The 14,442-nt window shown below is 45.1% G+C and overlaps 6 protein-coding genes across 6 annotated transcripts; 4 read left to right on the top strand and 2 right to left on the bottom strand.

Annotated features, from left to right (window-relative positions):
• Window positions 1-506: 506 nt before the first annotated feature.
• FSUBG_13923 (tetratricopeptide repeat domain protein) lies at window positions 507-2,968 on the top strand (the record flags this gene model as incomplete). The annotated part of the gene is made up of 5 exons (XM_036678865.1): window positions 507-1,556; window positions 1,619-2,116; window positions 2,169-2,546; window positions 2,603-2,801; window positions 2,865-2,968. The coding sequence occupies 5 exons, from the start codon at window positions 507-509 to the stop codon at window positions 2,966-2,968; spliced, it is 2,229 nt and encodes a 742-aa protein (XP_036530619.1).
• A 1,931-nt stretch (window positions 2,969-4,899) lies between these two features.
• Window positions 4,900-5,646, top strand: FSUBG_13922 (gnat family protein; the record flags this gene model as incomplete). The annotated part of the gene is made up of 1 exon (XM_036678864.1): window positions 4,900-5,646. The coding sequence occupies one exon, from the start codon at window positions 4,900-4,902 to the stop codon at window positions 5,644-5,646; it is 747 nt and encodes a 248-aa protein (XP_036530618.1).
• A 397-nt stretch (window positions 5,647-6,043) lies between these two features.
• FSUBG_13921 (O-methyltransferas family 3) lies at window positions 6,044-6,823 on the top strand (the record flags this gene model as incomplete). Its single annotated transcript, XM_036678863.1, has 1 exon — window positions 6,044-6,823. One exon carries the CDS (start codon window positions 6,044-6,046, stop codon window positions 6,821-6,823), a length of 780 nt encoding a protein of 259 aa, XP_036530617.1.
• Window positions 6,824-7,122: 299 nt separating this feature from the next.
• FSUBG_13920 (kinase-like domain protein) lies at window positions 7,123-8,832 on the bottom strand (the record flags this gene model as incomplete). The annotated part of the gene is made up of 3 exons (XM_036678862.1): window positions 7,123-7,570; window positions 7,613-7,987; window positions 8,045-8,832. 3 exons carry the CDS (start codon window positions 8,830-8,832, stop codon window positions 7,123-7,125), a joined length of 1,611 nt encoding a protein of 536 aa, XP_036530616.1.
• A 1,045-nt stretch (window positions 8,833-9,877) lies between these two features.
• FSUBG_13919 (Clavaminate synthase) lies at window positions 9,878-11,255 on the top strand (the record flags this gene model as incomplete). The annotated part of the gene is made up of 5 exons (XM_036678860.1): window positions 9,878-10,106; window positions 10,162-10,392; window positions 10,453-10,526; window positions 10,581-10,750; window positions 10,802-11,255. The coding sequence occupies 5 exons, from the start codon at window positions 9,878-9,880 to the stop codon at window positions 11,253-11,255; spliced, it is 1,158 nt and encodes a 385-aa protein (XP_036530615.1).
• A 1,422-nt stretch (window positions 11,256-12,677) lies between these two features.
• On the bottom strand, window positions 12,678-13,609 carry FSUBG_13918 (metal tolerance 7; the record flags this gene model as incomplete). Its single annotated transcript, XM_036678859.1, has 5 exons — window positions 12,678-12,775; window positions 12,831-12,948; window positions 12,996-13,211; window positions 13,291-13,361; window positions 13,411-13,609. The coding sequence occupies 5 exons, from the start codon at window positions 13,607-13,609 to the stop codon at window positions 12,678-12,680; spliced, it is 702 nt and encodes a 233-aa protein (XP_036530614.1).
• Window positions 13,610-14,442: the final 833 nt, after the last annotated feature.

Below are 14,442 nucleotides of genomic sequence, written 5' to 3'. Positions count from 1 at the left end.
TTTGCCGTCATGGCTCGTCGTGACTCCCTAAAGACAGGCATGCGGGATAATGCCATCCCAGATTCAGAACAAGCACGTGGTCGACAAACACAAGACAGTCAAGACGATCACCTTAGTAAATTCCATTAGCTCAGGTCTCAATTTAAGGGCATTTAATAGGCTACTCGCCTCAAACAGTCCAGGCATAAGATATAATATGATAGGTCATCTTGGTAAGACCGGTGTAGCCAACTTGCACGTGATGATGTAATAATATAAGCTGAAATTCCCTCTCAACCTTCCCCGCTCTTCCTTTGCTCACTACATGTCTTTTCAGTTAGTATATTATAATAGTAAAATATTAAATCACACCTTAGTCTTATTAGACTACCTGGATTTATAATTTAACTAGATCAAGGTTAGACCCTTTATTCCATAGCGACACCCTCATGCTATTCCAACCAATGTTTATCCACCTGATAGTTTGTAGTCAACTGACAAAACAGTTAGCAGTCCATCACTACATGATGGATCAGAACAGTATTTCTAGTCCCCATGGGCAGAAGCGCGATGACTTGAGAGACTTCCTAAAAGAGCTTGAGGTGCTCCGACGGGCTGCTGAAATTCTTGGAGTTCCAGTTAAAGACATCATGGAGCTTCGGAAGAGTCGAAACGAAAGCAGCAACTCACAGTCTGGGAAACATCTGGTGGGAAGCCAAATACATGACCTCGAATGTTCTCAAGAGTCCGAGGCCATACCGGAAGTTAGCTCCACGTCAATACAGCTGACGAATCTGCACACAACTTCGCCATCCGCTGTCGGATTGCTTGATTCAATTGACTTTACAAGTCTGGATGCCTCAAGTCTGACAAGTCTGATTCCAATGCCACCTGCAGATACACTCATGGAGACCATGTCGAGAGAACCTTCTGCAGTGCGCGACATGGATCTGACGTTCTTAGATGAAATGGATCAATCATACTTTGATCCATCAATCCTTTTCGGTCAAGAACCACTCGACTTTGGCACCGACAATAGCCAAATAGGACAGCCCACTAGCCAGGGCATGCTGGAGATGGAAAGTGAAGTCGCCGAGTATCGACCGGAGGATGAACAGACACTGGAGAGTATTCTTTCCGGTCACTTGGACCCCCAGGCTTCTGATGGCTCAGAAAATGCAGAGCAGGGCCAACTTTTCATGCTAGCTCTGAATGAAGGTGAGCGCGGCCAGCAACACAACAGCGATCCAAGCAACTACCTTACAACAACCTTTCCTCCAGCCGATCTCTCAAGCCAGCCGTCCCAAGGGTCTACCCCAACAATCCCAGAGAGCTCTGCATCAGGCAGTATTGTAAAGTTTCGTGACATACGCCCCAAAGACCCGCTTGTCACAAACAGAATCGCATTAGTTGAAACGGATCATCCACCCAATTCCGCTCCGGCTGCAGTAATCCTTCGCAAAACGACAGGCCAAAAGATTCAACGTCGCCGGCCTTTTGATCTTTGTCAACGACAGGAAACAGGCGAAACTCGGAAGAACAAGGCATGCATCCGCTGTCACATGCAAAGGATTCGTGTAAGACCCTTCCTTTCCTTTTCACTCCGACGTTAGCGTCATGGGCTAACTCACTCGTCCAGTGCGTCCCCAACCCTGAAGATCCTTTCGGAGATTGCCAAACCTGCGCCAAAGTAAAGGGCCCTACACTATCCCGGCTACCGTGCCTTCGATACAAGATTTCCGATTCGCAGTTGCTCGACAAAGGGTTACATCCGCGATTTAGCTGGACACGGCGTTGGACAAGCATGAAAATATGCGAGATGGAAGATTGGGACTGTCCGATCATCAAGACCATCACATTGACCCAAGACGTTGGAAATGCCTCGTACAGCCTACAGGTCCGCAAGTTCATTCCGCAACCTGGCGATTCACTTGAGAGGACATGGAACACTGCGGATGGTGTGAAGGCACACCCTTGCGCCCCATACGCCCTTGCAAACATGAGGGAAACAAGCAAGGTGTTTGTGAGTTTCGTTGATACTCACATCAAAACGTTCATCGACCACTATATTAGCAAAGAAGACCGGCTTCTTTTTATGACCTATCAAATGGCATTTGAACACTCGCGCTTATCGGCGGTATGTCTTTAACAAATGAATACACTCAGAACTTTCAGACTCACCAAGTTAGATCAAGGATGAGCGAGTACTCCTTCATTCTGTTTTACGCCTCTGGGTTGGTTCTCGGATGGAATCGAAGCAAGAAAGAGTCAGCAGCGAAGAGGTGCTTGGTATGACGCCTCAGAATTGGGACCCCACGGCTAGCAATTACGGAAAGTATCTCGTCCCTCCAGTTCTACAAGCCCAAATCGAGATCCTCACCACGTCCATGATCCTCTTGCCTATGCAGAAGGAAGTACTTAAAATACTGCAGAGGTTGATTGAGAAGAACATGACCAGGTCATGGTTCACAATCTACTTGACCATGTTCATTTTGCTGCATAGCTGCTCCATGTTAACGCGAGCTGAAGGAGTTCGGGCAGCTCGAGAAGGCAAAATGGGCTCGCAGGTATATCTCAGTGGATGAGAAATGGTCCAAGTGCACTGCTAACATGACTTACATAGGCACGATACTGGAATCACGAGATAGTGGAAAAGTTCCACTCTGGCGCAAGGACTATGCTAGCTTACTTCCACTACTGTAACAAAGGTGGCCATCCATTTTCCATGGACTGGACTCGTCCTGCCAACGTAGCTTTTGCGGAGCTAGGGCCACAACAAGTCCATTTTATCAAAGAAACAGTCAAACTGGTTCAAGACAAACGTTCGTGAATACCCTTCCCTTCCTAACTATGCTAGGCAGGATTGGTTTGACTAACTTGGAAAGGTTCCTATTTCGAAACTATTAAGCTGAAAGGAGAGTTTGAGGATGATTATTATTTCATTGCGCAACTCTATGACCTACACTGGATTCCACTTCACACTGTCTAGTGTTATGACTGTATTTTATAGCGATATAGTGTATTATGGAGGGCTTTGACTAGACTTGTGTAGTAGCGAAGTACGGTGGCTATGAAGATCACTATCTCTTGTTTTTTAATCGTGCAAACTAATGATAAGGTATATATCCTGTTTATACATATGCTAAGGAAGTTATTTCTCGCAAACAGGTCTATACTTGCTATTTGACTCGGTTTATGATGTCCTCCACACGTTCATTATATAGTTTCAGCCCTTATAGAAGAGGCATTCACCGGCTGTAGTTATTTATATTCACTGATCAAAAGGACTGATAGCCGGTGAGATAATTCCAGTGACCATTTCGTTAAGAATTTGACTGGAATTGACTGGCCACCAGACTTTACCGGTCGGGACGATGAATGTTTGGTAGACATACGAGACAAGGCTTAGCCCGGCCCGACCGGGCAACAGGTCCTCCAATTAGAACCGCACCAGTGCAGTGTGAGGCTGGTTCAACCTAGGCAGTTATACACAGGCCAAATCACAGCACGCTCATTGAAGGAAGAGTAAATCAGCCTCATCCTGCAAGATGCTATTACAGCCTGTGGAGTGAATGACTGACGGCGGTAAGTGAAGCTAGCGACTGACCCGATGAAGTTCTTCCATCCAATCAGGGGAGTAAAACGGCCAGAAAATAATTTAACTTAGTAGGGCTTTAAAGCTGAGCTGGGTTTATAAATACCACGTAGCAAGCAAAGCAAAAGTACAGTTAATTTTTTAATTTGTCCCAAAGGTCGAACTAATAGTTATATACTGTCTTGATTCCACAGTCTCAGCCAATTTTCTAACATTATTTCATCTTGCCTCTAATAATGGCAGCGGCTACAACTCGAACAACCGGTCGTACGGTTAACACCCGTCCTTATTCCTCCCTTATTGCTTGCAATGGTATGTTAAGCCTCTTTGAAGATATACGCCATGCCATTTCGTGCTGATAAATGGGTAGGCAACATCGGTGGTGAGAAACTGGATGTCAAGGCAATGCATAGCGAGAATAGTACAGGCGTAGGTTCGGGATCCAGTGCAACTCGGCTGGAGGATCCATCGCAAATGGGGCGAACTAAAGCAGGGCATAATGCTGCTGATGATGTATCCCATGATGTTCAAACTCTTCTCAGAGGGATGGGAGCGCAGTTTTTACACTAAAGAACAAATTTGTATATTGAAGTAGGATGGGTACAGCTACTATTTTTACTGGTTTGCTCTATGGCTCTTATATACACATAAATACTACATGTCTACATATTAACTAATAACTCCTACTTACTTTACTGCCAGGATAGGTTAATAACTTTATTTACCTAATTGAGGTTTAAACATACTAAAATAATCGCTGGGCTTATGTACCAGCTTAACTAACATGGGTCGCAGCACGATAAAACATTTAATAACATCCACTATGGCTATCACTTTAAACTTAATTTTCATATTATGGGGAGTCTACCTTATCTACAGAGTACAGCGCTTCATAATCGGAGGAAACGAGAGAGGGCAGTGGAATTCACCGGTTGCCTGCTTGGGCCAATCGCTATTAATATTGGAATCCGCCAATAAGATTCTGCAGGTCTACACCGGTCGTAATTTGATTGGTCAGTTCCTCACCATCGACGGCAAAACATCTGATTCACTGACTGTATCACCGGTTTAGCCGCGTCGTTGCATCATCAGTGATCTCTCCCTTGTTCTTGCTCTGCTTGACCGACAAGAGCTATATCTTTCTGGAGTGATTCAGTCACAGAATATCATATCTATAAAAAGAGAAAGAAAGAAAGAACGTAGGAAGGTAGGAAATGGCAGTTCGATGCGCTAGTTTCCTCCCAATCCTTCTTTTCACCATCGCTTTTCTTTTATTTACCCTCATGCTCTCGCATCAACCGACTACTACCCCTCCAACAACAACGATGAGCGACAACGCGGAACCCAAAGTTCACTCCCTCGACGATATTTTAATTCGACCCGTTACGGCTGATGATCTTGACGCGATCGTAGAGATCGTAATCAAAGCATTCCCATTCGATGAACAGTTTGCCTATCGATACCCCTACCGCAAACAATACCCCGAGGAACACTATAAATATACACGACTGTACTATGCCGAGTACCTCAATACTACCCTGGCAGGACAAAACACCATCATGCTGGCGACCGCTCCCGATTTGAAGAACCCGAAAGAAACAAAGGTTATTTCTTTAAGCATCTGGGATAATCCCGGGAATCGAGCACCGGACCCTGATATTCCAGCCGTCGCTCCTCCCAAAAATCACCCAGAGAGGAAAGACTGCAATCCTGCACGGCTGAAGGCTTACTCTGAGGCCACCATGAAGGCTCGAAAGGACATTTTCGTTTCCAGATTTGGAGAAAGACAGCTTTCGCTACGACAGATGGCAACACTTCCAGATTATTGGAAAAGAGGTGCTGCTTCCAAGCTGCTAAGCTGGGGCATGGAGAGAGCTCGAAACGAAGGCGTAGCTATCCCCATGTTCGCTGGGAATATGGGAAAGCTTCTCTATGCGAAGTTCGGATTCAAAGAGCTGGGTCGGGTTAAGATTCAGGCTCCGGGCGAATCGGAGGTTATTTATGAGATTGCCATGGCTTGGGACCCCCGCGACGAATCCGGCGAGGTTGGCAAGGGCAGTGGGCGTGATTGATCAATTATTGATAGCCCCGAAAGTCACATGCTAGGTAGTAAATCTCTGTGTGGAGGACTGTACATGAATGAACGGAACGGCTTCCTTTAAAGTGAGCCTTACCATTAATTGCCTATCTACATAATCCGTTCTTTAGATAATACACGTCTACTATAGCTAAATCTGCTTTTCCGATTTGTATAAGACCACCGCGATAGAGTCTGAATCGGGCTCTCACCGGTGCTGGTAAACCCAGCTACGTGAATGGTTGACACAGTAGAGAGCCCGTGAGACCAGGCGGGCACTGTCACAGTTTATAAGGGTAAGTCTACCCCGCTTCAGAACTTTACAGCAGTCACGCAACTACGGCAACACAACACAATACAACACACCATCTCCCTCTCTGATGTTTCCTATCATGTTTACTTTATTTAATCTTCTTCCTTCCATTCTCACCGGTGCGCCCAAGCATGGCAGCCAGGAGTGGTACAAGGTGACAGGCCGTGATCCTCGTTGGGTCGCCGTTGATGAATGGACAATGACACAAACGCATGGACAGGGGAGCCTTCCAGACCGCGAAACTCTCGCCAAAGCATACAAGCACCAGCAGAACTCCGGGCTCCCTGATATATCTGTATCGCCTTCACAAGGAAAGTACATACAGATCCAAGCCAAGCTAGTCAACGCGCAGCATGTCCTTGAGGTTGGTACCCTTGGCGGTTACAGCACCATATTCCTCGCCAATGCCAGTCCGACAACTCGTGTGACAACCGTGGAGTCAGTGTCTCATCACGTTGCCGTGGCAAAGGAAAATCTGGAAATGGCAGGACTGAGCAATCGCGTCGAAGTCATCCATGGCGATGCAGTCGAGGTCTTGTCAAAGATCGTGGACGAAGTTAAACAAGACACCCGCCCTCTGTTCGATTTTATCTTCATAGACGCAGACAAGCTCAATGGCTGGATATATTTTGACAAAGCAGCCGATATGACCAGACCAGGCGGCTGCATCATCGTTGACAACGTCGTGCGCCGAGGCTCTATTGTCAACCCTAAGCTCGTTGGCACTGATGAGACCGTCACTCAGGTCAGAAAACTCATTGAAAGAGCGGGAAGTGATCCGCGCGTGAGCAGTACTGTTCTTCAGATGGTCGGGGACAAGAACTACGATGGAATGCTGATTGCCGTGGTTGCTCGCTAGTATAGCTACAGCAGATGGGCAAGCGTGACGGAAGTGATTGATGCCCATGATGGGGCCTTTGTACATTTTTACTTTAACCAGAGCTTCTTGCTTGGCACTTAATGGAATCTGGTTCCCAGGAATCAACATAAGGGTGCGGCTGAAACATCCCGGCTATTTAAACTCGCTTGATGGGTTATGAATCGTGAATGTCTTTATTCAGGGACATATCTTGCAAGGAGTTTGCTGGCCTGAAGTGGCATTTGGCCGTTTCCAGAGTATGCACCTGATCGTAAACCGATGGATCACAAACTTTGAACTTACATTCTGTCCAGCACTTGAAGCACGTCCTGCAAACCTGGTCGCCTTCCGTATTGGTTCACATTTGTACCCCTTCCACGGTGTTTCAGAAAGGCCTCCGCATCTGATATTTGCTGTCGCCACCATTTCCTAATGGCGACTTGAACCTCTTCAACACTACTCTGTCTTCCTTGTTTGTGGTGGTCACGTAGTACAATCTTCTTATCATGAGCAACAAGAGGGGGTGTTCTGCCAGTCGATTCCCAACAACCAGATGTACATTGCAGGATGCATTCCCTCAGTGGCCCTGGTGTGATATCAAAGTCCGGAAAGACTTTGTCAGAGTAGTTGTCGCGAAAAGAGTTGATACCAATATAACTGTTTAGCAAAGATGCGTTTTCGTACAGGCACCACAAGAGCTTCCCCAGCATAAACACTTGTGCATCCTCACGCTCCTTGGAACTAAGACTGGACCATGGGTAGCAGTACCCGGATTCCGGGTTTGTGTACCTGGCGGCTTTTTCTGACTCCGGGATGATGGCACCATAACGACAGAACATATCGTGATATGACCGTGAGATCGAAGAAAGAGGATCGTGGTGGATCAAATCGGCAAGGAAGGTGACTGAATGTATCTCTGGGGGCGTCCATGCGGGAGATCCCAGACGCTGTTCAAAGTCGATGATGACGACTTTGAGCACGCTGGAATCATGAGAATCCGCCACAACGATATTGTCCAACTTGAGGTTCGTATAATACCCTGGCCCATGTTTCTTTATATGTATTAAAGCCGAAACGATCTGCTTGGCCCAGGAACCTTTCATTGCATGGGAGATTTCAGAGGGTATTTGCCGATGTTCCTTCAGCCACCTTCGTAAGGTGCCTCTGCGATAATATGTCAATATCATTCCGCATACTCCCCGCCTGCCACCGAAACCGCACCTCTTAGTCACCAGGTAAATAGGGCTCGGGACAACATTTGGATGCGGTTTCATGGCCATGAGTGTTTTCAGTTCATGGTACAGATATTTGATGTCGTTCATCAAGCTCTTGAAAACGAATTCCTGATTTCCATGTCCATCTATCGAAACGACATCTATAGTGTCATGAAGACGTCGTTGGAACTGTAGGGTTCTGAAGTCAACAGTACCAGGCCATGTGGTATCGAGGACATCCCACATGCCGTGTAACGTCTTCTCTGATAGCCATTGTCTCTCAATATCATAAACTGGGACAAACTGGATGTTAATCTGACGGATATCGTGACTCAGAGTCTCGAATAGAATTCTGGATCCAAACGGTAGTTGTTGGTAGTCATGGAGAAATCTCTCGTTCTTTGAAGACCACCAATGGAGTGCCCGCAAAATATGAATGGCCATGTATGATGTACCAGCAGTCTCCAACTCACAAAACATCGGTGAGTTTGGTTCGAGGGTGTCTCTGAGATAACCTGGTGTATTGAATAGCTCCGGTACATGGACGTCAATCCGCAGCGGGGGTCTCCCAATCACAAATTTTGGAATGGCAAACCAACGGGTCCCAGCAAGATCTGCTCCTTGTATTATCCAGTCGCATCTGGCTGGCGGATCAAGACTATCAACACGATTCTTGATGTTGAGTGATGACTTGGACCACTCAAGCGGGGCAGGTTCAAGCTCAGGTGGCGGATTGCGCGTGAAAATCGCAGTAGGAAACATGAAGGTTGAGATATTGGTAGGAGTTGGATCCATGGTAGTCACAACAAATGACTCAGTAGAGCGTTCAAAACGATCAAAAAAGCCAAGCAAGCGAGCAGACTATTAGAAGAATTACTGACTATGGCTATTATCTCATGAATGTTAAGCTTGATTGTAATGTTTGAGATAGACAAAATGAGGCTCATCTATCAACCTAGATCCCCGTCAACGGATATCAAAATCATTATCTAATAGCATTAAATTCAAGGTGACTCATTGGACACATTATTTTAGCTTATCAATTGATTTGTAAGTCCAGCAAAAACAAACATATGGCTGATCACATGCGATCAACACCGCTTTAGCACCGCCAAGGCACCTGGGGGGCGTAAGAAAAGCAGGCTGTCGCAAGCCAGCCACTCATTCACAGTCTGGTATCGGCTCAAGGATCATTCTATCAGACTTTTAATTGGATTAGATGGTACTTTGCCACTGGGAGCATTAATATTTCATCGTTAGTGTCTCATGCAATGCACGCTAAGGTCACACGCTATCTTTGAGGCCTCACAACATTCTTGAGCCAACCAGCGACGTGATACAACATGCATTTATATTGAGCTGAGCAACCATGAAGGACTTGTCTGACCTCTTAGATATATCAAACTTGTTTTTCTTTGTGTTGTGTCTGGCATGTCCTTGACCCGCGAATAGCAGCAGAACAGCTTCATCCCCTGGTGTGTGTCATGTGAATCACATTTCTAACAACTTACCCTATTCGTCCAATTTAAGTTTGATATACACCCTCATTAAGGTCGAGGTCACTCAGTAGCGAATCATCGGCAGCTCTTATCTCCGGGACATGCGAGTACTGTCTTGGCATGCCTCGAGTCGGTCACTCGGTCAACATCCTACATTGCGGAACCCCGCACTTGGGCTTCAATGAGGCTCTGCGAGACAGCAGGATATGGTAGGATCACGCAATCATTGGTTACTCAGCGGTGATGAGAAGCATATTTATATCATACCAGATATTCCATGTCCCGTGGACCGCCATGTCACCCAATTGGAAACTCACCAATTTGCGTAACAATCTTTGATCATGGCTCTTCCGACACTCACTATTCTTCCGGATTGTATCGACGATTTTGGCGTGTCTGATGGAAAAAGCCTACTGAATCCAGCTGGCAGTGTCCTGTTGGGGTGGCCTCGACACTTAAACCATCCACTTGCCTGGCATGGCAACGATTTCACAACTGAGGATCAATACATCTACCACTTCTCCAGCTCCGATACTTCGGAGATCCAGAGTGCCTTGGATCATTTTAAAAGTAGCCCTCCGTCGAGAGAGCCAAGTGGATTGGAAAAATGTACTAACTTCTGCAGGTCTGGAGCTTGATGGAAGCGACATCACTGAACAGAACTTTCCACTACCTCACTTAGGCGAGCGGCTTCATGCTTTCAGTGACGGACTACATCACGGAAAGGGATTCTTCATGCTTCGTGGCTTGGATCCAACCGAATTCTCAGTCGAGGATAATGCCCTGTTGTATCTCGGTCTCTCCAGCTATATTGCACCGACTCGCGGAAAGCAGGATGAAGAAGGGAATATGTTTCGTAAGCTAACTACCTTTTGTCTGCCTCCATCGCCGTTTCATAGCTAACGATTTACTCAAGTCCACATTCGCGAAGCCAAGGAAATGGCTGCACCTCAAACTGAAAGACCTGCGAGAGATTCTAATGCTCGCTTGGTAAGCAGAAATTCCTTAATTAAATCTGCATAGGTTTTCTAATACTAGTAAAAGGCATTTCACACAGATCAGTTTCCTGACATCCTGGCTCTTTACTGTCTTGGCCGGGCTAAGACTGGCGGAAATCACAACATCGCTTCTTCATACGCGATCTACAATGAGCTTTCAATCACGAGACCAGATGTGCTTGAAACCTTGGCCAGTCCAGATTGGTACTTTGATTCGTAGGTCCTTCTGTGTTTTCTCTAGAAATTCCCACTCCTCACTTTCTCTAGACGTAGCTTGTTTGTTCACCCAGAACGTCGGCCTCTTTTATTTAATCACCAGGGACACATTATTCTCAACTTCGGTCGGATCCACTTAATGGCTACGGAACCAACAGACGATGGCACCTTTGCTCCAAAACCAACTGCCAAGCAGCTGGAAGCCTTGGATCTCGTACAACAGCTTGCCGAGAAGCATCATCTCTCGTTGAACATGGACCCCGGCGACCTCACATTTATCAACAACCTTGGGATCCTCCACGCTCGAGAAGAGTTTACTGACAGTCCAGAACATATTCGCCATCTCGTTCGTATGTGGTTGAAGCATGAGGATAAGGCGTGGCCGCTTCCGCGTACACTAAAGAGGGGCAATGATAGGACATATGATATGGCTGCGGAGGAGATCTGGAATATCCTTCCTGCACCTAGGGTGGCGTTTAAGATTCGGGATAAGTATGGACCTTAGGTGCAGTGACATAGTAAGGTTTATTATATTTAAGGACTAGAAGGACAACACACGCAAGCTGCCGCTTATGCTGGTTTTGGCGGAAATGGAGGCATGGCTGGCTTGTAAGTTGAAAGGGATGCGTTCCCCACTTCTTGTAGCTCCCTGACTCTCGTTGGCGTTAGGTTCTGGGTCTTTCACATCAATAGTATCACTTCCGTACCTATTGTACTTTCCAGCCTTTTCTCTGTCCAGGCGTGCCCACCAGCCCTCGTGTCTGGTGGCTCCGTGAAGACGGCCAAAAGTTTGCTCAGGCACGCATGCAACACGACGGGATGAAGAAGAGTAGGGACATTGGCAAGAATATGCTGAAGCGTGTCTTCCGGAAGTGGCACTTTTATATTGCCTTCTGTATCCGTGGCTGGTGCATTTGGTGACCTTTTGAGCTGCAGCTCCTCAGTATTGGCCGGTACTAACCATGCTAGCTTTCAATCTACTACCTGGAGTGCTGGCCAGATGGTTGTCTGGGTGAAGTCAATGGGCCGATACTCTTTGGAGATGATCAAAATCCTGCCGACGGGTCCAAGCACTAGCCATTATTGTGGGCATTACTGTGACTTCATTTGTCATGTCAGTTCCACGGCCCTCGCCTATCTCTTTAAACAATAAGCTCACACTTCCTACATGGTTTATCCAATCTGGGTGCCTTTCTGCTTTACAGGAACTGTCCTCCTGTTCTGTCACTCGACCCTTTCAGTCTGGAACATTCCTCCCGGATTCCATTTTGCCCCATATTTCCTCCTTAGTATAAGTTCTTTTATCGCGCCATGACTTTCCACGGGGTGCATCTTATCATGAAGGACGATAGTGAAGCAAGGAGCTTTACTACTGGCGCCATGGTAAGTTGGTCAGCCATCAAAGGATTTTATTCTATAGAATTCAACAAGGACACAGATCACTCTTGGCTGGGCCGTCTTCACTTGGTATATAGCCTTCCCCATCACCCAAGGACCTCGCTAGACCAAGGGGTTCTCACCAAATCTCGTTCTCACCTGTTGTTATCTTACTCTATTCATGATAGTCCAATTTCTCTAGAGACGAAATATCAAAGCTGGTCTACATAGGAGGGCCATTGAACAAGAGGAGAATGAAGAGGCACTAAATGAGAAGCTTCGGCCAGACGCCTTGGATAACAAGTCTACTGGGCTCCATATTGCTGACAAGAACACTGTGCACGGGAGGATTAAGGAGATAAATTGAGCCCGTCAGAACATTCGCAGATACAAGTTACTATACTCAAGCACGATGTATGTCTCCGTGGGGAGCTATTTGAAGAATATCAAATGGCGTAACAGCAGGATATATTATGTGAAGTTTTGAATACACAAAATCTTTCGTCATCAGGGGACTCCACACAGCACCATTGCTCAAATCCTCCTTCAATCAAAACTTCCTATCATAAAGTGGCTTGTGCTCTTCGTGAATATTGTGTTCGCACTCATAATCGACGTGAACAAATGCCCGCTCAACATCCCCAAGCCCTGCAAATATGTTAGCATCTTTATATGGTTTGCATGGGCAGGAAAAGAAATTTACCTTCAATCTTTCGCTGCAGTGACTGGGCGACATCATGGCTGATCTTAAGGGATGTTTGCTCATCCATGACTATGTCCACCTCAACGTAGTACTTTTGCCCGGCATGATACGCGCGGCACTTGTATCTGTTAGTTGCATACAAGTACGTCTGGTGTTTCTGCTTACAGTCTCGACCATAGATATCTGGTCGTCATGTGTTATGCTCATGTAAATTAGCTTGGCAATAAACTCTTGAGGCGCCGCCTTGCCGACCAGCAGCCAGATTTGCTCAAAAGCATTCGAGATCCATGAGAAGAGGATCAGAAGTGCGATGCAGATGGCACCGATTGGGTCCAAGTACCAGATAAACTTGTACCTACAACCGACATGATAAGGCCGAAGCTATTGACGGCAATGTCATTGCGGTGGTCAATCTACCAGACAGTCAGTGAGATAGCCCAAGTGGCCCTAACATACTTACAAAGAACACATGAACCGACGGATACTTTCGGTAAGTCATGCAGTACAGCATGAGAGACGCCTTGCTGAAGACTACAACACCATCAGCGATCACCATTTGAGACTTCAGTTGTTGACTCACTGGCAACGCAAACAAATATAATTGGAACCAGGTGAAGCTCCTTAGACTCAGTCTTGCCGGTACCCAATGTCCTGGCCGATTCAATCAGAAGCTGAACCGCGACCGTTGTCATGAGGGCGCAGAAAAGGATAACTCCAATGGTTTCAATCCATGTCCGACCCTGGAATACCGTAAGTTCCTGCATCAAAGACTCTGGCATAGCATGGCATACAACAGGATATTTGTAGATGCTCGGTCAAGCTGCCAGCCAAGAGGTGATAAGCATTACAAAACCATTGTATTAAAGTTAAAGTGTATTTTCTAACCTTATAATTAACTCATAAACTCAACTTTACTACTACCTTCTAATTACCCTAAACCTTCTTACTAACCTTTTTCTTAGCCCTAATTATACCGATATATATATTATTATAAAACTTTCTTTAGGTTAAGCTTTTCTTATATATTAGTATTTCTTACTAAATCTAATAGCTATATACTATACCTATAGGATATTAAATATACCTTATTTACTAAGCCTTTTTTAACTTATATAACTAAGGTCTCTTTTACTTATAATATTAAAGACTTTACTAGTTAATTATAAGCTATAGGTTAATTAGTAACTAAATCTAAGCTATATTTTCTCTTATAAGCTTAATCTTTTTCTTCCTTTCTTTATCCTTTTTAAGGTTTATATTAAAAGCTTTTTATACTTTCCTTTCTTACTAAATAACTTTAATAACCTTTAAAGAAATACCTAGGGCTATTACTATATAGGTAAGGCTATAAGTACTAAAAATAGTAAGCTAAATTAAAATATTACTACTTATCTTATTATATTTCCTATTAGTACTATATTTTATAACTTTAGTTTATATACTTTAAAGGTTATTAAAGCTTTTTACTATATAAAGCCTATAACTTTTATTATTAATTTCTTATAATATAATAAAAAATTAGTTACTATATTTATAGGTATTATATATATAGGGTAAATCTATATTAATAACTATTTTTATTAAAGCTACTATTTTAAAGATCTAGGGTTTT

This window comes from Fusarium subglutinans (assembly GCF_013396075.1).
Source record: "Fusarium subglutinans strain NRRL 66333 chromosome Unknown NRRL66333_c0000431, whole genome shotgun sequence".
Lineage (NCBI taxonomy): Eukaryota > Fungi > Ascomycota > Sordariomycetes > Hypocreales > Nectriaceae > Fusarium > Fusarium subglutinans.
Note: the sequence above shows the minus strand (reverse complement) of the source record. Positions and strands in the feature narration are given on the sequence as shown.